This window comes from Callospermophilus lateralis, chromosome 9 (assembly GCF_048772815.1).
Source record: "Callospermophilus lateralis isolate mCalLat2 chromosome 9, mCalLat2.hap1, whole genome shotgun sequence".
Taxonomy (NCBI): domain Eukaryota; kingdom Metazoa; phylum Chordata; class Mammalia; order Rodentia; family Sciuridae; genus Callospermophilus; species Callospermophilus lateralis.
This window is the reverse complement of record NC_135313.1, coordinates 97,402,417-97,426,299: the sequence shown is the minus strand read 5'-3', so window position 1 is coordinate 97,426,299 and position 23,883 is coordinate 97,402,417. Positions and strand designations below refer to the sequence as shown.

The window sequence follows — 23,883 nt, the reverse complement described above, 5'->3', positions numbered from 1 at the left end:
TTGTTTGCATTAGAAGTTAACAGACCAGGGCTGAAGTTGTAGCTCACTGGTAGAGTGCTTGCCTAGCATGCATGAAGGCACTGGGTTTAATCCTTAGAACCATATAAAACTAGATAAATAAAATAAAGGTATTATATCTACAACTAAAAAAAAAAGTTAACAGACCAACAAACAACTAGGAAAATCAATCAATCATTCAATCAATCAAATAAATAAACAATTCAAGGAACTCTAAATAAGTCTTACTGGATCATCTTGAAGATACAGGAGAGCATCAATGCAAGTCTAGACTGCATCTGAATTAAGGCCAATATTTCCAAAGGAAGATAGTATCCGATTACAGTGGGTTGGTGAGAAGCTGAATTATAAATACGGAAAACCAAATGCATAAAGATCATTGTAGCTGAAGAACTAAATGAAGATGTCTATAATATCAGACACTTAAAATAAAAAAGTTCATTTTCGGGTGTAACATTCATTGGGAAAGGGTAGAAGTGTCATCAATTGTACACCCCTATTTTCCCACACTACTCAGCATGCATTAGCACTTCCTCCCCACCTGAGGAATGGATGGAAATTATAGGAATATAATATACATTTTTGCTGTAATGCATCAAACACTGCAGCTCTAGAACAGCATAATGCATTTTTGATGAAATTTTCTGTTTTATGCAATAAAATACCCAGTCACTAGAGGTGATCAAGACTCTGAAATATGACTAGTATGATAAAAGAGCTGAATATTTAATTTTATTTCCTTTTAACAGATTTAGATTTAGATCGACATAATAACTCAGAAATCCTGGGACTATCCTTGTTCTGATTTCAAGTCTAGCTCAGTGCCCTTTGATATTCTGCAACTGCATGAAGTTCCATTATAGAAAGAAAATATTACCACAGTCTGGTGAAAATATCAGGCCCTTTGAAAAATCATTGTTTTCAAAGTAAATTTGTGAATTGTGATTCTAGTGTCATATACCAATCTTTTATGAGATTTCTTTCACATACCATAATCCTGGAGACTGAGGGTCCTGGGGATCTGACAAGAGTCAGTTTCAGAGTGTGTTAGGATTAGTCTACTTGCACCAGATGCTTTCCAAAGTAAAGACCACCTCATGGGGGCTTTGTAGACAGAATTTGAATTCATTTGAGTCTTTATACTAGCAAAAATGTCCTCACAGAAGGACATATGCCAGACTATAAATGACGACCTAGAACATTCTTTAATATAATTATACTTTGGATATGAGGTGCCCCCAGAAACTCCTTAGTTAGTACAGGGATGTTTGGAGGTAAAAAGCCTGGATTGTGGGAATTGAAAGGATAGTACCAGGATTTCTGCCTCACCTTGGGCCCACAGCATGAGTCTCAACCAACTATGGACTAATCCTCTGGAATTGTGAGTCAAAGTAAACTTTTCTTCCTTTACCTTTTTTTTTCCCCCTTGGGTATTTTAGTCACAGTGTCAAAAAGCTGACTAATATAAATGTTAACCATGAGTTAATGTAATTTTAAAATTCAGCCTCAATCCTGAATTGGCTAGTAGCTTTATATTTTGGAAAGTATAACAAACATTTAGGAATCTCTTAAATGCAGATTTTTGGACCCCACAACTCTGGAAATTTTGATTGAGTCCATCTGGAATGGAGACTTAGAATCTCGAATTGTATGAAACACTCCAGGATATCTGTATATCAGTCCTTTAGAAATATTGAGTCAGCATATTAAACAGACATTTCTTTATTGAGCTCATCATGATATAGTCTCATCCAATTTTTTTTTACACAGTGGGGAACTAAACTTCTAGTTCTGTCTAACGTTAATGGTATTCTACTGAAAATGGAGATTTTTTTTTGTTGTTGTTCAAATAAGTTTGAGTAATGCCAGAGTATAAAAAGTTAAATGGGTTTCCTTTTTCTCAGCTTTTCTCTCTCCCCGCCCTCCTCTCCTGCCCTCTCTCTCTCTCCCTCCCCACATTCCTGGTCTCTGCAGTGCTAGGATGAAACCCAGAATGCTGTGCATGTTGGGCAAGCACCCTAACCCTGAGCTAGACCTACTACTTGCCTCCTCCATCCCACAGAATTTTTCAGAATTTTTCAGCATTTTCTGAGGCCCAGCTGTGAGTGTGTGTGTATGTGTGTCTGTGTGTGTGTGAGTGTGTGTTTGCACACATGCACTGAAATGCTTATAAAATGCGTAAGAGAGGATTGAAATTTCCCAAATATTTGAGATCGTAAACTTTTGTTTGGGGCTGAGTAAGTAACTCAGCAGATGCATGAGACTCTGGGTTCAATCCTCGATTCCACAAGTACATGAACAAAACTATAATATGCTTTTGGAATCTCTGCCTTAGAGTTCAAAAATCACAGTAAACACCAGGAAACTTTTGGATTGTTTGTTGTAAGCAGCAGGACACCAGCTCGGGGAGGTAGTCAGTAGTGTAGATAGAATGACTTCTAGAGGTAGCATTAAAGAGAACTGGAGAGCTATCGATAGGCATTCATCTTAGCTTTTTCCACGTTTATAAAAAAGCAAATGGTTATGTGTTAAGGTCATTTCTATGCCAGTTTTTCCTGTTTTCTAGTATGTGCTTCTGACTTATCTATACTCTGGTTTGTAGCTTGCCAGTTTAACTTCTGGGATGTTAAATGAACCACTTGACTTGTGAACCTCACTTTCTTGTAGATAGTCCTTGTCTTAGAAGGTTGTTTCATTGATCTGTTGATATGATTATCACGATGGCCTTGCACTAAGTTCATTACACCAAGCCTAGTGTTTAATACATGATAGAAACATTTATTTTACATATTCAAGTTTTGGAGGCAAATGAAACAAAAAAAAAAAAAGAGAGAGAGAAGGAGTAGGATCTATCCTCCCTCCATCCCCACATCCTTTACAGATTGCAAAGACTACAAATTTTATACCAACTTCAATACTGGCAATATTGGTGTCAGGCAATATGGAAATCCCAGGCATGGCTTGGGCTCAGTGAAGAAAAAGAGCATTAAGAGAGAAAGACCCCAGGGACATTGTCCATAGAATTAGGAATAAAGATGACTTCCAACATTTTTCTTAGCCCCTTCAGGGAAAAATAAAAGCAAAATGAGATGTGACCTTCACCATCTCAGAACTAATTTTCACATGGTATTCAGTTTCAACAGAACAAAAATACAATTGAACAGTTACACACTGAACTTTGTGGTGTTGGTTATTAATGCTGAGAAATTATTTTGGAGATGGGTCTAATAAGCCTAACATTCTTGGGAATTTTTCAGCAAAGAGAAGAGGCAATATTGCTGAAGGTAGATTCTTCTGTTAAACTGGGAAGTGTGGGAAGTTCTTTAGAAACTTGCCATAATTTTGTCTGTCCAGTACCTCTGAGGTTGCTCCTTCATTACATCCAAATGGCTCTGTAGGAGTTTTACAGTCTTATATAACCTCTCACCTTGGCTCAGAGTGGACTGATTCATTCATCCAGGGCAAAAATAGCTTCTTTGAGGTATTCTCAAACTTAAAGCTAGAGAGAAAGGTTATTTTCTAATAGTGGGCGCCTCAGGCTGCAGAACATAGCAATTGGCAGTCGTATTTGCTACAAGGGAGGAAGCTGTAATGTAAGAGTGAGCCGTCACCCTCAGAGAAAAGCAAAGGACAGGAAGGCTGGAGTCCCCTGGCTGGCTCATGTCTCCAGGCTCAGCATTTTCTGAGACCCAGCTGTATCCTGTTCTCTTACCATTGAGAATTGTTCAGCCCTTGTTTGAATTCTAGAAATCCATGTCTCATTCTTTAAAAATGACTTCAATTGGATTTTGAACATTTCTAACTAAGGTTCTCATTAATATGAGACATATTAGACCACATCTTTCACATCTTAAATTTAATGCTGAAGAATCCAAACAAGTTGAAGGAAAGAGACATAATTTCGAGAAGAAAGGATTTAGTGTTCTCTCTTTTGTTTGTGTTTTCTATAATCACCATGTGCAAGGGCCATAGATTTTAGCTCAAATTGGATTCAAAACCTATTCTGAGAACAGACAAAAAGTCAGGAGCCAATTAAGTTGTTGACAGGCTGTGGCCGGAACAATCACCAACAACCTGTGGCCATTAGCAGATTTATCACTGGGTAGTGCTGTGCCAATGCGTGGCTCAGATCTCTGCCCTTACTTCTCAAAGCCACAGGTGCAGATCTGCAATGAAGCAAATCAGTTGCATTGCTCACTTCACCCCAGGAAGTCAGGATTCCTGCTCAGGTGGATAGAAAATGGATGAGACTTCAAAGAGCAAGGATGAAGTATGACCTTTCCTGGCAGCTATATGGTTAGCAACAGAAAATAGAAATACTGAGTGGCTAAGCATGATGGTGCACACCTGTAATCCCAGGTACTTAGGAGGCTGAGACAGGATCACAAGTTTGAGGCCAGCCTGGGCAACTTAGCAAGCCCCTATGTCAAAAGAGAAAGGGCTGAGGATATAGCTCAGGGGTAGGGTGTCCCGAGATTCAATCTTCAGTATGAAGTGTGTGGGAGATTGGGGGGGGGGGGGAAGAAAAGCTTAGTAATATGCAGCTTAACCCTCCCTTCCCCATGAATCAGAAAAAATACATAACAGTTGAAAAAGAAAAGAAAAATCATTGTCTGTGTCCTTGCCATAAGACATCTGCAAGTACAGATGGCAATAATAATGAGGTCAGGCTTGTTCACATGCTATATGGCCCCATTTAGGCCTTCTCATTGATTCACATAGTGTTTTTTGTCTTGATTTCACAATCAAGAAAACTGTGGTTCAGAAAGGCAGAATAATTTCAAAAATCACATTGATGGAAAGTGGTGATTTGAGGATTTGAATGTGGGTCTCTGATGCCTGGATTATTTGAATGTGCCCCCATCACCTCTGTGAAGGAGTTCAAGCAATTCCTCAATTGGGACACAAGAGGTCAGGGGACAGACAGTCCCAGACCAATCCTCACTCCATCATCCCACAGTGGCCATGTTCAGTCAGACATGGCAGTCTCTGGCTCAGTACCTAATTCTCTCAATTCAAATATGAGCTCAATTGAAATCAACCTTTGAAAAGAAACTTAAAGAATTATAAAAAGAGATTGTCATCCTGAAACTATAGGACCTGCTGGTGTTTGTTTACTTCTTCTATGAATTCTAGAGCCACGCACTGACCTCAGTAGCAAGGGCCAACCTGGACAATACTAGTTTCCACTGGAGAATAAGGCCTCCATGAGTTTGGATAATAAAACCTGGAAGTATATTGATGGGTCCAAGTGTAACCTAAGCCCTCTTGGCTTCTATTATATGAGTGTTTTTAATTATTTTATGTGCTAAAATTATTTTATGTGGTTGTTTTGTTTTTGGTACTGGAAATTGAACCAGAGGCACTTAACAGCTAAGTCATATCCCCAGTGCTTTTATTTATTTATTTATTTTTATTTCGAGACAGGGTCTTGTTAAAGTTGCTGAGGGCCTCACTAAGTAGCTGAGGCTAGCTTTGAACTTATGATCCTCTTGCCTCAGCCTCCTGAGTTGTTCTTATAACAGGCATGCACCATCGTGCCAGGTGGTAAAATTATTTTTTTCTGCCAAATTTTAAGTCTATCTATACCATATAAGATCAACAATTGAAGATCAAATCTAATGCTTCTAGTTTGGTCTCTGAAAATAATTATCAGAGACTTTGTCTCTGAAAACAACTATGCTTGAACCCCAGGGAGTAAGGAGTGTTACAGATTACAATCATATATGAACTTCAGTATTCATTTTATTTGGCTATACTGTTTTTGGTTTCTAAATATTGAGAAAAATCTTGATTCACATAGATGAGAAATAGCCCAGTGGTAAAAGTTCTGAATACTTTACCTTGCAAGAGAAGACATTTTGCAATAAGACTGATCCAAAAGCCTTCAAAGTAGGTCTAATTTCTTTTCTTTTCTTTTCTTTTTTTATCTGAGAACTGTGTTTTTTCCTTAGAAATGTAGAACTGAGATCAATGTATTATCAATGTTAATATTTCCTATATTATGGTATTATTTCTTATGTGTTTACCCATTTACCTTTTCTTGCTTTATTAATATTCAGTAGAAAGAGCATGTGGAAGGCAGATGTTCTTGAGCTTGACTAGATTTAAGTGGATGAGACTTTGGAGTAGTGGTGCCCTCCCCTCACCCATTCTCCCTACAGGGACCTGAGCATATCTAAATGAGATATGGCTGTGCTATATAACATCTTGATAACATGCCTACTCAAAGTTCACATGTGCAAAGGGAAGGTGGAAAGAAATTTCCATTATGACCTTTAAAGTTAACCTGGAATACAAAATGTTAGTGCATTGTGTTAAAATCTGATACATAACATGTTTGGAAGCTATACCATTTTAATTCAGAATTTACAAGATAATTAGAAATATTTATAAAAAGCCACCCAAAACAAGAAAATGGAAAAAAAAATAACACCTCAGAATTTGCAACTACTCTGAAACATCTCTACAGAGTGTTTCTCACTTGCAGTCTAGCTCTTTCTTATTTAGTGTGCTTTGGAAACCAGAAACCTCTAGTTTGGAATCATCTGGAAGCTTATGATTAATGCAGAATCTCAACATAGATCCACTCAGACTTATGTAACAGGATCTTCATTGTATCAAAGTTTGAGAAACACTGAGCCAAACAATAGAATTATTACCATTTATGGTGGATTCTGAGTGATGTTCTAAAATTTGAGAATAAAACCATTCAAGTAATTGGTGGAATATGCCTGTCCATTTCTTGATTAACCCCAGTATTCCAAAAGAAATGCCCACTCTATTATATGAAACAAAATCATCCTTTTGTAAGAATCACAAAACCCTTTACCCAACTGAGGTGAGAGAACAACCAGATTAGATTGTTCTCTTGTGAAATCCAGAGTCCCCCTATAAGTTCTGTGGTATATTTCCATTCTGATAGAACACTTCCTTAGAAGTGAGAAAAAAATGGATTGATTAGAGAAATTCAATTCATTTTAGTCAAAATGCCTCCCACCAGGCTAATAGGCAGTTATCTTCCTTTGAATTTTTGGTACATATTATTCAATTATTTGAAGGTAAATGGGATTTCAGTAGCAAAGTTTCACAGTCTTAGATTGCTTTGCTTATTAATCAGGGTAGGCATGACACTGATATGCTTTTAATTCTGAATTTTCTCTGCTTTGAAGAACTGGCCTTAAAAGAACCCCGAGTATCACTGCGGTTATAAACTAGATGTGTGTTTTATAGTGTAGGGAGGATATAACTGGTTTTTTGCTCAGTGGTCATCAACAGTCAATATAAGGAGAGGCACACAGGCCAGAGTATAAGATTCCATCCTTTTTGAAGCCCAGCACTGTCACTGAGATTGGGATTGCTGTTGTCCACTGCAAACTCTTTGACCATCTTTGCTTGTCCATTATCTGAGGATCTTCTCGCAACAATCCACAATTGACTCCCTGCTGGGAACTAGACCCAAGCAAATTAGGAAACTGACTTCTGACATTTTTCTTTTTATTCACTTAATTCTTTAATGTCTGCATCTGCTGTAATTACAACAAATTTCAATTATAATGAAGATCCAACTGTGGGGGTAAAATGGGATTATGGTAATTGTTAGCATGAAGAGGCATAGAAATAGGTTTCAAAAGCTTTCAGAAAAGCTATCTGACCAAAACAAGATCAATGCAGTTGGCTGCTAATTAAAGCAAACAGACAAAGGAACGCAACCTAGCTGATTTTTAATGTGTGAGCTTCATTAAAGAGCTTACATTAGTCAGCTTGCATTTTGAGGACTATTGAAATGTTTTGTTCTTTCCTCTCTAAGGAAAGCCTATAGAAATTTAGATTGACCTTAAACTGATGAAGAAGAGATGAGAATTCTTAAAAAAAAAAAAAAAAAAAGAGAGAGAGCATGAAGCATAAATGCATTCAGATTCATGGATAGGGAAGTGTTTATCTGAATATTTGGAAATTTCAGAGGTTTGTCAATACGTGTCTTATTTATTTTAGTCTGTTATAAAAAATGGACAAGGGGAAAATTTAAAAGTAAGGAAAAATAGTTCTGTATTTTTTAACATAAACACACAGTGGGTTTTTTTTGTTTGTTTGTTTGTTCTTTTAATGTTGATCTACCTCTAATAAATGACTTCCTCTTGGCATGTTCAAGTTGAGGATTTTGCTGTGCGGGCTTGTATCTTATAGTGTATGCATCTAAATAACTGTCATAGGAGGACAGGCACTCAGACACCCACATTAACCATTGTGTGCGTGTTCTTGCACCAAAGCTCCTTTTCTTTTAATTTTGACAAGTGACTTTTAAAATTTACCCTGATCAATAGATGACTATAATGAATGGTGATCATTAGGAGTGTATTGCCAGACAGGCTTTGTTCCAAAGGAGCAGAGGCATCATCTATTTAACATTATTTCCAGAGTTTAATGTAGGAGGCAAAATGGATTTGAATGCCTACTCTGCTCTAGCTGGGAAAGTGGGCACACACTGAGCCTTGGAAATTTTATAAGAAAAAAACCCTTCAATGTGCACCTCTGTGGTTACTAAGAGAACTGAGTCCAGATAATGCTCATGGGATAGGTTCCATTTGCAGATCCACCGAACACTTTCATTGTCTTACGAATTCAGCAAATACCTTCACAGTCCTCTGCCCACTCCTCATTTATCTGGACCTCTTCTCTCATGCAGCTGATCTCATTCCCAGTTTGAGAATGTGTCTGAGGATGTTGGGCCCTCTCTTTTTAAAGAATATCTCCAATTTAAGATGACTTTGTCTTTGCTATTTTCTGATCACAAACTTAAAAAAAAAGTATGCACAAATATAATACATTCACATCACCCTGCACAATAAATGTTTTAGTCAATAATCAACTCCTAAATATGATGGTAGCCCTGTAAAATTATATTACCTGGTGACACTGTAGCTTGCTTTACTTTATGTAAGTACATTCACTGATGTTCACAAAACAAAATCACCCAGCAATGCATTTTCTGACCTATCACCATCATTAAGCAGTATGTGACTTTACATACATATTTCCTTCCAGTCTCTCTATGAAAATCTTAAAACAAGAAGTCATATAGTTTGTGATTTGCCAGTGCCACTATGTCAGAGATGATGACCCTCATGGGTGTCATGAACAAACACTGTGGAACTTGAAACACTGGCAGAGACCATAAGGGGCAGTGCATAACACAAGAAAAAATAGAGGACACAAGGAAAATATGTCAAGAGCAATAATGCAAATAAGAGGAGGTAGCATTTTTTTCATAATGCTTAAAAGTTAAGTGCTGTCTAAGTTTGAGGCAATAGTCATCTGAATTCTGCTTAGGGAAGTGGAAAGGATTTTGGAGGAGAATTTGGATAAGAAATTCATCCTTACACCATTACTTTCACCAAAAAGTACTCACTAAGATAACAAAGATACCAACTGAGAGGGAGGAACTAGAAGAATTCAGTGCTCAAGCTGAACAAATGGAATTGGCCCCAAGGTCAGTTTCACAGGTGTTGCATAGATGGTGATAGAGAGCAAAGGATTTCCCCAGAGTTGAGCATGGTGAAAGTAGGATTTAATATCTGAATCATGAGAAATGCAGGTGCTGATTTGAACATTTTTTATGAAGAACAGGTTGTTAGTAAGACTTACTTTTGTCTTTTAGAAAGTGATATTGCATTTCTTAAAATTGTAAATTCAAGATCCCTCTTTTATATGTTTCTTTTCTTTTTCCAAAATTCAACTAATAATTTTTTTTTTTTGTAAGTCTAGCAGATTTTGACCTTTGGAAATGTTTAATCTTATTTATTAATTTAGTCATTTAAACATATACCTTTAAATAGTTAAACTGCATTTTGTCTTAATTGATTTTATTTTTTAAATACATGATAGCAGAATGCATTAAAATTCTTATTACACATATAGACCACAATTTTTCATATCTCTGTTTGTAATTAAAGTATGTTCACACCAATTCATGTCTTCATACATGTACTTTGGATAATGATATCCATCACGTTCCACCATCATTGCTAACCCCCTGCCCCCTCCCTTCCTTTCCCACCCCTCTACCCTATCTAAAGTTAAACTACATTTAAATATATATTTTATTTACTTTCCAAATTCTTTAATTTACTACCTTCATAAGCAGAATGCTGCAAATTCTTATAAAAGCTAAACATCCAGAAAATGAACTTTTAAATTCAGTGAACTTAATTCTGCCTTAGAAAGATTCTATTTTAAAGTTCATTCAGTTGCCTTATACATTTTAAATTGATGTTTACAAGGATCATACTCAAATAGTCTAAGTTGTCTTAAAAATTATAAATGCAAAAGAATCATTCTATATTTTCAAAGTGTCATTATCATTTTTCTATGAGGAAAAAGACCAAGGATGGGTCAATTGAAAGATTCACTTTTGACAGGGGACTTTTTAAGGGATAAATAAGAAATAAATATTTTTATTCAACATATTATATGAAAATTAAAATTAAAAACGCCAATTGATGGTAATTAGGCTCCTTGACCTGATGAAAGATTGTTTAAAGTTCTAAGTAAGGTTCTTTCCTGTTTAACAACTGACCCTGAATCTTAATCCTGTTGTGATCTATAGCTGTTTTTTTTTTTCCCCAGAAAAGAATGCAAATTGAATCACAAGCAAGCCTCTGAGATCAGCTTTGGGATCATTTTTCTTTTTCCATATCGTATTTCTTCTTTACTCAAAAATATTATTATTGTTTATTAGTATTATGATTTTGATTATTTAAAACTTTGATATTCAGAAATTTCTGAGATAAAACAATTGCGTGGCTGAGGAAGATGCTACAGTACTAAGTGATGAATTTGGGCATGATGCTTATTGGTGACCTATGAAACACCTTGTCCCTTATAGATGGTTCCTTAGTCAAGGGCTCCAATATACAGGCATTCACGGTGAGCTGCCCATGAAAGCCTACATTCAAAGACTAAAGCTGAATCCTGACTTAGCTTTCCATTTGCTTGATGAACATTGAGGAACTCTTGCATTTTTCTGTGTTGTGAAAGTAAATAACCTTAGCTATATTTTCCTCAATACGCAATAAAATTCCATGGTAGGCTAAATGGCTTGATCTTACCTGTAATGATAACATATATATGGTCCTTGTACTGAAAACATGCAGAGGTTAAAATTTTTATGTTGGTATTAAGTACAAGGAAGCAATCATATTATCTCAGTCTTAAAACACATATAAAACGTCTGGGTGATATGGAAAAGTAAAGTTCAGGGGTGGGACAGGGGCCATTTTGTGGCCTGTTTTAAGGATTTTGCAGATTTGTGTTAGGGTTAAAATATAATTGAAATCCTTCCCCATTATTGAGAATTTTATATTATTATGTATATATATAGAATTATATATCATGTTAATCATATAATAAATATATGTTTTGTTATACAGTATAGTTCTATTTATTCCCAATTAATCAACTTGTATATTGTTAAAGTCCCTTTTCTACAAAAAAATATTTCTAAGAAATATACATTGAGAGCTCCAAGTTTACTACTGTGTCTGCAATCAGTGGACGACCCATGTGAAGCCTTGTACCTCCTGCTTTGGCAGAAGTGAAGCCCTAGGATGAATGTTTAGAGTTTACTTTTAAGGTGATGAGACTTCTGGCATGGTGTTTGAAAGGGGTAGACTTCAGTCACATAGTTCACCTTGTTGACTCTGTGGCTTCCTACTTGAACAAATTATTCTCTGGTATCTAGTCTCATATTCTTCACCAATAAAACAGTGAAAAATGGTATAAAGTCACATCTCAGATGTGATTATGAGCACAATTCAGAGTTCCATTTCAAGTTCATTGACAAAGTAAAGCCTTCAAGAAAACCAAGATCCAATGTTGTCTTGGTGGAGGTGCTGGTAGGAAACTAGACGGGAAAATAATATTTGACCAAAAAATGAGTGGAAGAGTCAGCTTACCCATCTTTGAATTTTATCTGCTTAAACATTACAAGAATCAAGGCAAGTCAGATAATTACACTGAATTTCCCATCAGACTTTTCATGAAATTAAAGTCTATCAAAAACTGTGCACAGATTTCATGAGGAATGCTAGATACTTCCCCAAAGGAGCTCTAAGTCACATGGTGCAACAGTGTTCTGCTTCTGACCCAATTTGGGGACAATTATCTTTCCAAGTACTTAGGTGATAAAGTTGTTAGAGCCCAACAATACAGCTCAATAGTCACAAGTAATCAGAAGAAATTGCATCATTTACTTGCATGCCTAAACAGCCACAAAAAAGGAACCCTTTCCTAATGTGTCTTCTTTCTCTGCTCAGAGAAACTCAGATTTCTCTGCCCTCCCTTACCTGTTCCTTGCCTATGGCTTGCATGAGATGTTTCTTTTCTTGTGCCATCTTTTCCTCACTACTTAAAAAAACAAACAAACAAACAAAAAAAAAAAACCATGAGGCTCTGTTTTCTTACCCTTTTCCCACTCAGAGCTAAGTGTGCTGCTAGGGACAGGCTGGTGATAGCAAATGATTGAAAGTAGCTAGACCATGATTATCTGATAAGGCTGAGTTTCCACTGACTGTTGTTCCCCAGAAATGTTCATTTATTAACTCCACCAACAAGCTTTGACTGTTTGCCTAATCCCGTTCTGAGGATGGACACAAATATCATTATCATAACAAAATAACGAACACAGGCTACTTATCAAGGAAAACAGGTTTATTGGACTCAGTTTGGGAATCTGAGAGTCCAGATGGTCTAGTGTAGGCTCAGTTAGGGTCTCTTTTGGCTGCATCATCTTTTAATGTGGAAAGGAAACATGTACAGGAATAAGCAAGTAATGAGGCCTTGATCCCATGGTAGTGCTACACTGGCCCCTATTATAACAACACTCTGGTGAGAACTCATGGAGTTGTATGAGAATGACTTTCTGAGAGCAAAATCCATAATGACCCAAGAACCTCCTGCCAGGCCCCACTTTCTAAAGATCTCACCACCTCTCAATAGTGCCACTCTGAAGACAAAGCCTCGCATCAAAATAGACCCTTCAGGGACACTCATACCATATCTCAACCATGACATGAATCAAACAGACAGCAATCAGTGCCCTCATGGAGCTGACATCCTTTTGCAAGAGGACACATGATACATAATAAACTTAAATGTACAAGCAAAGAACACAATGTATTAGAAGATAGTATGTGCTAATGACAATTGAAAACAAAATAACTGGGCGAGAAAGGGGATTGGAGATGTCCAGTGATGACAGATTGCCACTTGAAGTAGCATGATGTTGGAGGCCTCCTTGAGAAGGTGACATTTGTGCAGAGTCAGAAGGAGGTGAGGAATGAGCTACTGTGGCAACTGGGAAGAGCTTTCTGGGCAGAGTAAATGTCAGTGCAAAGACCCTGACAAAGACGCATCCTTGCTATGTTTTAGGGACCACAAGGAGATCTACCTGGTGTCATGGTGTGAGCCAATGTAGAAAGTGTAGGGAAATATTAAGAGTTAAGTAGTGGTGCAGATCAGTAGAAACTGATAGGCAGTTTTAACACCGTTGCTTGTCCCCTGGTTAAAATAAGGAACCACTGGAGAGGATTTGAATGGGATCTTCCTCATATTTAAAAAGAATCTTGTTTTGTTCTTGAGTGAGAATTGACCGAAAGGGTCAGTGGCTAAAACTGGGGGAAGAGTTAGCTAATAATTGCAGTTGTTCAGGTGAGAGATGCTGGTCGTTCACACCAATGCAGCATCGGCAGAGGTGGTGAGAAACCGTTAGATTCAGGACATGTTCTTAAGGAATAGCTTGAAGGTTTTATTCACATCTCCAATATGGACTATGAGAGAAGAGGAAGACCTTCAAGTTTGGGGGTCTGGATATGGGTGAAGATGGTCTTTCTATCAACTGTGATAATGAAGGATGCAGGTGGAGTAGGTGGGAGAGGGACCAGCCAAGGAGATTGAAAAGTCATAGGCATACAAGTGGAGCTACCCCCCTGGTCAGCTGGAATATGAATCTGGAATGTAGGAGAAAGGACTGAACTCATAATATAAAAAAAAATAATAATAAATTTGAAAGTCTCTAGGGGTTTAGTCTTGAAATTTGTGGTATTACTCAGGGTTTTATTGTTAGGTTTCCATTGCTGTGATCAAAAGACCTTACAAGAACAACATAGGACAAGAAAAATTATGTTGGCTAACGGTTTCTGAGGTTCTTTCCTTATTTGGCTGAATCCATGGATCTGGGCTCAAGGTGAGGCAGAACATCATGCAAGAAGTGCATTGTAGAAGAAAGCAGTTCTTGACATAGTGAAGGGAAGCAGGGGGTTAGGGGCCTCCATTCATTAGGGACAAAATGAAAAACCCCACGTCATGTCCCCAGTGGGACATGTCACCTCCTCCAGGCATACACCCTACCTGCCTGCAATACCACTAAAAACTAATCCATATCAGTGGATTCTGCCTCTCGCCCTGTAATAATTTCACCTCTGAAAATCCTTGCATTGTCTTGCATATGAGATTTGGGGGGAAACCTCAGACCTAAATTATAACACTCAGTAATCTGATTTTCGCTTAAGAGGAACCACAGATATTTATTTCTTCTGTGACCCTTTCCAAATGAAAAACAAAGCAATATCCTGCCTTTTTTGAAAGTAACCTGAATCTCTGTGGTCATAACACTTCCCTGCCCTTGCCCACACCAGCAGGAAACTTCTGTTTTCTCTGGTTAAAGCTGAATCAGGAAGAAGTTACCACGTTGATCTTTCTCAAGGAAGACTGTGGAGGTCCTTTTGTTCTTCCTAATGCCAATTGAGAGTGTGCATTCCCTTCAAGAATACTTACTTAGGATGCTTGAAATTGGATTTTGGTTTCAATTCTCAGAAATGTCTGCCTCTTGTCTACCAAGTGGCTCAGTCTATAAAAATCCCTTGCCTTCTGTGAAGCAGCTTTTTGGCTGTCTCCCTTGCTATGCATCAATCTTCAAAGAGAACTGTTTTGTTCCTTTGTGTTTCTTGTGAGCAACCGAACACACCCTAAACAGCACCCGGCAAGTTGGAACCTTAACTTCTGGACCATGACCACTGATGAATGAGTTCTTTGGACCACTCTGGGTGAACTTTCCTACTTCCTCCATTACCCAGATCATCCACAGCCCCACCTAATCTTTCTCCTATGAAAGAAGTTTGATTTTTGGAGGGAAATTATAAAGAAATGTTAATAACCTTTGTCCTTATGACATCATCATTTTTTTGTCTTTCCACTTCTAAATCTTCTCTGCCATTCTTTAGCCCTTCCTTTCATCTCCTATAAATCCCCACACTCTCTGCAAAATGACTGCCAATGTGTGTTCCAAGTCTTTGCTGGGACACATCACAGTGTTAGTTTATTGGGGCTCTTGGGGAGTACAGGAAGACTTGTCAAACTCATACTGAAACATTGTGCTCTAAGGAAAGCCACATCTGTCCAGGTGAGGTTACATCTGCAACAGCAATAGGAGTTTTAGAGGATCTGTGTTCATAGCAATTATCTCCTGGCAATTTGAATAGAAGGTGCATGCCTAAGATAGTGACTCACTTCATAGTCAGTGGTCTTTCCTTTAAGGGTCTCTGAGCAGTTCCCTTTGTGAGTCCATTTTTTTTAAGTGTTCAGTGTAGGCCAAGTAGAAAGTAAAAAGAAATAAACATCAATTAAAATAAGCTGATTAAAGAAAATGGGAAATTATACTCATAAAACTGCCCTTTCTTTAGGTAGAATGTGATGGACATCATTACCCTAAGTATATGTGTGACTGCACATATGGTGTGATGCTACATCATGTACAACCAGAGAAATGAAAAGTTGCACCCCATTAGTGTACAATGAATCAAAATGCATTCTGATGGCACATATACCTAATTAGAATGAATGAATGAATCAATGAATGAATGAATAAATAAATAAATAAACCCCTGCCCATTCTTTTTAAAAAAGCAAATTGGGCTTAGGCATCTTTTATTTTGAATGTCTACTTTAAAGATGAGTTTCTCTAATCACGGTATGTGTTGAGCCAAAATGAATCAAGCTCCAAGGCAGCCTTACAAGTGCTCATTCATTTTCTTTTCCCCTCATTCTTGAAATATTAGATGTTCGCTTATTCAAGTATCCTTTTTCCCTTCCAGAAATACATCATTGGTTTGTTCATTGACCATAGACAGATGAATTTATAGCCTAGATTTTCAGTGGCAAATTGAGTCTATTAATACTGCAATGCAAGTTCTGTGGAGGACTTATAAAGATATGCTCAAGAAGCCAGTAGAGGTGATGTGCCCCTGTAATCCCAGCGACTCAGGAGATTGAGACAGGAGGATAGCAAATTCACGGCCAGCCTGGGAAACTTAGTTAGTACCTGCCTCAAAATTAAAAAATAAAATAAAATAAAAAGGACTGGGGATATAACTCAGTGGTAGAGTGCCCCTAGGTTCAGTCTCCAGTACTGGTAAGAAAATGTGTTCAAAATGTAGGATATTTATATTTCTGGTCGCTTCCCCAAAGCTGTTCCTTCTCGCAATAGGCCCAATTGGATTTGGTAATCTCAAGATTGCAAGATATTTTTATCATGTATACCATAAGAAAAACATGTTTACATTTTCTTTTGTAATTCTAGAATGCTGTCTAACAAAAAGTTAAGATTCTGGGCTGGGGCTGGAGCTCACTGGTAGAGTGCTTGCCTCACAGGTGTGAGGCCCTGGGTTCGATCCTCAGCACCACATAAAAATAAATACATAAAAAGATATTGTGTTCGTTTACAACTAAAAAAAAATTAAGATTAAGATTCTGTGAATTGAAAGTAATAGACTCCCAACTGGAGCTCTCCTGAGTGAAATGAGGATTTTGCTGGAAAGGTCTTGGTTTATCTCACAGAACCCAACACAGATTAAAACAGCCAGTTCCCAAGAGGTTCAGGAGGGCAACCAGATCTTGAGAACAGCAGGAACCAAACACACAAATATCTTCAGGACTCTCTCTTTTCTCCCTGCTGAAGGCTACATATTGGAAAAAAAAAATTTTTTTCTGTACTGTTCACTGCAGACAAACGTTCTCCTCATGTCTGAAAATACAGCTACTAAAACTTTCTGAATTTTTTATTTTATTGTGCCAACTACTGAAAAGTGGGTATGCTGAAATTATTTGGATCCAAAAGTAAAAGAACTAAAGAATAAACATCTATGTTGCTTTTTGCTCAGCTCTCCAGCCTTAAAGCAATAAACTTTTTGTTGAAGTAGGGGAACAATAATATCATCATTTGCTAATCTTGGAAAACTTGTTTTGGGGGAGACGGGAGGAAGTGGAAAGTGGTATAGAGAGGTTGTGGATGAACTTGGAAGGCTCAGGAGAAGATACAGTAAAAAGTTAGGTGATGCTGAACTGGGGAGATGCTAGGGTGAAAAGAGCGTGTGGGGCAGATGGACGTTCAAAACAAAGCTAGCAGTCTAGCTTACAGGACAGGCTCAGAGGGAGTCTCCATAGTTGCATTTTGTTAATAGGGAAACGGATGCTCCAGATTTATGTAGCTTCCCCCACAGAGTTGGTAGGGAACAAGGACTTCCTTCACAAGGACTTTGATCACAACAGTGACAAGTCTGTTTTAGTTCCTGTTCATCAAGTCTAGGAGAGTGAATAAGAGTCAAGAGGAAAGGCAGAATTGGGTAGCAGGGAAAGGACTTTTTTCTATTTGCTTTTTTTTTTTTTTTTTTTTTTTACAGTTACATTTTGGTTTAGTTTTGATGAACACATTCCACAGCAAGATTCTTAAGTTTTTTCTTCTTTTTTTTTTTCTTTGTTTTTTTCCTGTTCTTTATGCCGGACTTGGGTGCCATGAAGTTATCAGCAAGCTTTCCCCAAACATAATCCCTGTCAGCACAATTTTATGTTTGCTGTGCTGAACAGAAATTTCTAATAATACATCTGAACATACACAGGGATTTTACTTTCTGCGGTTTGAAACAATCATTGTTGGAGGGTTTCCTACCTATCGAGGGCACTTAAAGGAAATCATCCTGTGTTTTGCTGGCTTCCAATTCTTAGTAGTTCTCAATGAACCCATTTGTTGTTTTATACACCGTTGTAACTTCAGTAATTGAACCCTCTCTCTTTTTAAATTTGTGAGATTTTGTTTTCCGTAGCTCTCTTAGACTCATTGCAAAGATTGTTTTCAGAAATTACAGTATTTATCCTTACTTTTACACGTAATTTTATTCACTACACTTCCTGGGTACATCTCAGCAGCAACACTGGAAATTTTAAACTATGTATGCAAGATGCAAACTACCATACAGTGAATAGATAAGCTGGAATTTAAACGCAGGCATATGTGTCCCTAAAGACCATGATTTCCACCTAGAAAAATAAGCGTCACTTTTACTATCACTAGCCCAAGTAACTCTAACATATTTAAGACCCAAATTTTTGAAACTCATAGATTCTTTTTTTAGTTTCTGTGGCATGCTTCATATGTGGGATTTTCACCTAATCGAGTCACAATCTGTGAGGATCTTTTTGTTGTTGTTGTTTACATTATTTGTAGTCATTTTATGGTAGCCCCATTAACCTTGTGAGCAACAGATCCCCTATGTAATATTCTAATATTAGATAATTACCTTGATTCACCATTGTGAACATCATTGTGAATAGCAGCAGTTAGCATATATTGTCTTCATATTTTGAACCATATTCTTAAACAAAGCCATCAAAGTATGATTTCTGCTTCAAATTACATAATGTTTTAAAGAACTTTTCATTGTGTGATGCAAATATTTCTCAGAATAGCCATATTGTTTTGACCATAACTTGTAAAGGCCTTATTTTAAGGACAGCGCTGGCACATTTAAAAATGATACAATTTTCTTGCATGTTAAGTGAGCAGGCATCATCTTTTCAAATTTCATGTTGTGCTTATGTATTTTAAAATAGTTTCCTGGCCTTCTCCCAAGAGAGAAGCATATGGAGAGTAACCTCAATTATCTGTCCCTTTTTCTTTAAAAATGCAAAAACTTTAAAACATATGAAATTACGATCTGTATACATTTTCTCTGTGATAAATAAAATACCACATCAATTTAACTTTAAATTCAATAAGCATTCACCCCAGTGCTGGAATATTAACTCAAGTGCCTAATTTGGCTCTGAGACTTCCATTACCTGGCAGCCTCTGGTGGATACACCTGTTTTGGTTAAGCCATTATATTATGTTCATCATTTGAAATCTGACTTAGGTATATGATTATAGTGGATAAATTCCCAGAATTAATTCATTTTGTTGGATATAAGACATCATTTATTTCTTCTTTATTTTAACTGACTTTTTAAATTTTGTTGTCTTTTTTTGCGCTATCTCACATTAGGTGTTTGCCAAACTATTGTGAACATGGAGGAAGCTGCTCCCAGTCCTGGGCCACTTTCTATTGTAACTGCAGTGACACAGGTTACACTGGTGCCACCTGCCATGACTGTGAGTAGATGCATGGGTTATGCACAGTGGATGGACAAAGCTACAGAATTGCCAGTGTTAACCCATTGTGTTCCTTAGTTCAGAGGTAGAACCCCTATAAAATCTTAAATTGAGGAAAAAATGTACCACTCAAGGTAACTTTGAAATAATTAGTGTTTTTAGAGAGCTGATCTCCTGAGAAAAGTAATGATGAATAATTATAGCATCTGAAATACACACAGATACACATATTATAAAGGATATGTAAGCTCTCAGTTATGAATTCCAACCTATTTTAATGCAACTGTGTCAATTTCATTTAATATTCACAGACTTAAAAACTTGGGACTTAATGGGTTAACAAGGTGCATTTATTGTTGGGGGACACATTCTATTCATTCATTAAGTGTAAGATTTTTAGAGGACACCATAGGCCAAAACTGTGGTGGATGGGAGCACCCATGGATGAAACTCATAACCTGTGGTGTTCATAGACTGCTGGTAAGACAGGAAATGGGATAGTGGCAATGGAGTCACATACATGTTGAGGTTGGGACAAGAAAACATGCTATGGGCACACAAGAGGTAGTTCTAAAGTTAATTGCACCGTCTTCCAGGTTGTGCTATGTTGCCATAGTAGAAAATTAGAATCTTGGTGGTTTAAGTAATGAGTGGCCATGTCGTGACCATGACACATACCCATCACACATCAGTAGGAGGTCTTCTTCCACATTTTCCTCTTATCATGGAGGTTTCATCATCTGGAATGTTGCCAGAGCAGAGAGAGGGACAGACAGGGGCGGAGACAGGAAAGCAGGGGTTAGTTTTTAAATGCCTTGACCTCTATGTGGCAAATATTACTTTTTCTCACATTCCACTGTCCAGATAGGGTCACAAGGGCACACACAAGAGGGCATGAAGTGCATTCCCACCATGGCTTGTGAGACAACAAAACCTGAGCACTGGCAATAAGTACCTGTCAATCCTGGCTTGGAGGAGGCTTCATATAAAAGGCCTGGGTTGATCTCTTGTAGAGACCTGGCTGGACAATGGCAACAGCAAAAAAGGGATACTCAGAGCAAAGGAATAGATGGAGGCAGGAAACATAAATTCTGAGTGTGCAGGTAGTAACACAGGACGGGACGATGGTGGTGGAGACGATGGCAAGACAGGAGGCAGGGAGAAGGTAGGCTAAATTGTGCGAACATAAGAAGCAAAGAAAAAAATAAAGAATGAATTGGAGCCCTGAGTCCCACAATTTAACATCCTCATTGGGACCATCAAACAAAAACACAACCGAACAAATGGTTGCCCTCTAGAAAATTTCATTCCATGCTGAGCTATGGACTTAAGTGTAAGTGAGAAAGACATATCTGAAGGTGCTGGCAGTCATTGTGGGAGATTTCATGGAATATATGAAATTGGAGATTGGAAGGACAGGTGGGAGAAGATATTGTAGAAATACACTGAAGCCAACCAAGGCCTAGATGTATTATGAGGACCATAGGGGAGATATCAGTCTGGGGCAGATCTCACTAATTTTTCCTGAGTTCCTGATGTTGTTGCCTGGCCCTCAAGGATTACAGAAGGGGTTGGTAGATGTCCACTGGACTAAATTCACTCTAGTCAAGAAGAAGCAATGTTGATTCTCTGATTTTTGTGTACTTCTCAGCCATCCCATGACCTCTGTTATGCCACAGAATGTGGCATAATACCAATGACGCCCATGGAAGAATCTAACTGAATCAGAAAAGAATTAGTGCAGTGGTCATCTTGGGATGATGATGTTATTGCTATTAGTTGCCTGGGAAATTGAGAAATGTCATCTGGCTATATTATAATATATTTCATTTAGATCTTGCTATTTAAAAGCTTGAAATGATGAAGAGAACATGGGAATGAGAGAGAGATTGAAGTTAAATTTTACCCAGCCATTACACTTGACTAAGTACATAATTATATTATACTTGAATAAGTACATAATTTTATCTCTTTAGAGATCTTTTTTTTTTTTTTTCCTTTAAGATCCTATGAGGAAAAACTCATGAATTCTTTCAGACCTATCTAGGGAGAAAATCATATTTTTATCAAAGACTCCAATTAATATCAATCTATAAACTTTAAAAGTCTGTTTCCAGAAATATTATCCTCACATAGTCAAGAACAACATGTACTTGTACAGAAACATTGCAGGACATGCACAAGACTGTTGAGTTTGTATGTCAGTGTGCTCTTGGAAGAAGCTCAAAGGAAATTGACATGTTCATTAGTCTAATAGTAAAACAAAAGAGCCCTGGAGAAGATTTAACCCAAAGCAAACTAAATCCCAGTTAAAGCACATTACAGCATTCCTAGGACTTTTCAAGGTTTATCTGTTCATTTTCTCCCAAAGTAACGTAGCAATTTTTTTTTTTTGAGGAGTTCATCTTCACAGATGCTGTTCTCCTTTAATTTGTTCTATCCATTAGGCTGAAAATAGAAGATTTCTAGTTTTTTTTTAAGTGTGAAGTTGAAAATTGATGGAGGTGAGGTGCTGATTTTTAAAGGAATGCTGTCAAGTCTTGTGAGCAGGAGACTTTGACATATAAAGTAGTAAAAATATCATTCCTTAATTTTTTTAACACCTTCCCATTTCCCTTTTTGTGAAATTGTACAGTTCCTACACTGTAAACTGAAACTCTGTGAAACTCTATCTTCCATTCTGGGCATGTAGCCAGAACAAATCAGAGCGGCTTGGGTATCTGTGACGTTTGGCAAGCACACCTTGGATGGCGATGTAATTCAAGAATCTGTCCTTCTTCCTCTGACCAATCTCTCCCTCTGCTATTTGGGTGACCCCACTGTTTTGAGTACTTCTTGAACTGAGTGAACCAGTTCTTGCCTTCAGTAAATATGTGCCTCACACCTGAGCCATGAGAATTCAAGAGTGGGAGCTGCCCAAATGCAGATGGTGGCATCCAGAAAGCCCTCAGATCAAAACAAACAAACCAGCCCACAATCTTGCTCATGTCAAAATGGCAGGGTCATCCTTAGTGTGTTGAGGCATGTGGTATTGAAGAACTCATCATCAATCAGAACAATTACCTCAATTTTTTAGATTGATAAAATATTTATAATAATATTAAAGTGCTAATTTTTGAGTATTATTTTGTATTTTTTGAAGCCCTTCAGGATATGTTGTTCTCATTATTTGTGCTTTCCAGCAAAGGTGGGCCAATAGAGCAGACCTGGGATAGATGGGATTAACTTCTCTAATTCTTGTGGATGAAAGAGAGATCTGACTGAGGAAGGTAAAGGGTGACAATGGACTTCTAAGGAATGGCAACATGGAAATTTCCAGTCTTCAGACATTTCAGGTTGCTGCCGAAAGCACAGGGATCTTCAGTGTATCTTGATTTTCTTTTCCCCTTGCCTGTTAACACATAAATAACTTGGATATGCAAGTTATGTCACATATCAAATACGCCTTGTTCAAAGCCACAAGTGTGTCCAATTCCTTTCCATTTGTGGCAGCCTCTCCATAGAGAAGGTATTCAAGTCTATCATGTATCCAACAATGTGCCATTGGACACTATTCCATGATGTTTGAAAGTTATTAGGGTGAGGAACTTTCTCCTTTAGGTTTTATTCTTTTTTTTTTCTAGAGGAATAACTAAAAGTAAACAATGTTTGTGATCCAGATATAATTCTGGCTGCCAGCCAACATTTATCAGTTGGTCGTTAGTTTTATATAATCTATGAGTTCAGAAGTTTATAAACTTGAAGTCAAACTTCTAACTCTTCAGAATACATCTTGATTATGGTATTTCATGACCACCTTATTAGGAGTACAAATTAAGATTCAAAAGAACAATTTTTTTCATTGTAGAAGCTTAGCAGATAGTTAGGTAGATACCATTGCAATATAAGAATAAATTGAGCTGGATATCATTATTGCCTCCATTTTACACAGGAGAACATTGAGAACCAGAAAGGATACATAACTTTCTCAAGGTCACATGTCTCGGAGAAGGGACATGAAGTAAAGGAATCTGACATGATATGCCACAAATGTTAAGCCCTGTATCTTATTCCTTATCTCAAACAAGTAGGACATGTGCAAAGTTCCATATACGAACTTAATGTTATCCGTCATATGCATGAGACACAGTAGGGTATTGTGACGTCCTTATTAAAATGCAGTCCTAGGGGTCCAAGAGATGAAATTTTTTGTGTGTGTTCTAAAATAATTATGAAAGCATTATAGAAGGAAGTAGAATGAGATAGGATTTGAAGGACAGCTGAATTTGAAATAGATATAGGTAAAAGGAAGAGTATCAAAAGCAAGGAGACTGGCAAGAGTAAAGGCAGATGGCCAGAATATACATGCTATGATTCAGAACAATGTGGGTGCACTTGCCTGAATCAAG

At 37.5% G+C, this 23,883-nt stretch overlaps 1 protein-coding gene across 3 annotated transcripts in view; it reads left to right on the top strand.

The window, feature by feature from the left end:
* The window catches only part of Cntnap5 (contactin associated protein family member 5), a 791,405-nt gene that overhangs the window by 455,876 nt on the left and 311,646 nt on the right, over nucleotides 1–23,883 (top strand). For all 3 annotated transcript variants that reach the window (XM_076865870.2, XM_076865869.2, XM_076865868.2), the window contains exon 11: nucleotides 19,389–19,495. In XM_076865870.2, the coding sequence (XP_076721985.1) occupies nucleotides 19,389–19,495 (107 nt within the window). The remainder of the gene's footprint in view (nucleotides 1–19,388; nucleotides 19,496–23,883) is intronic.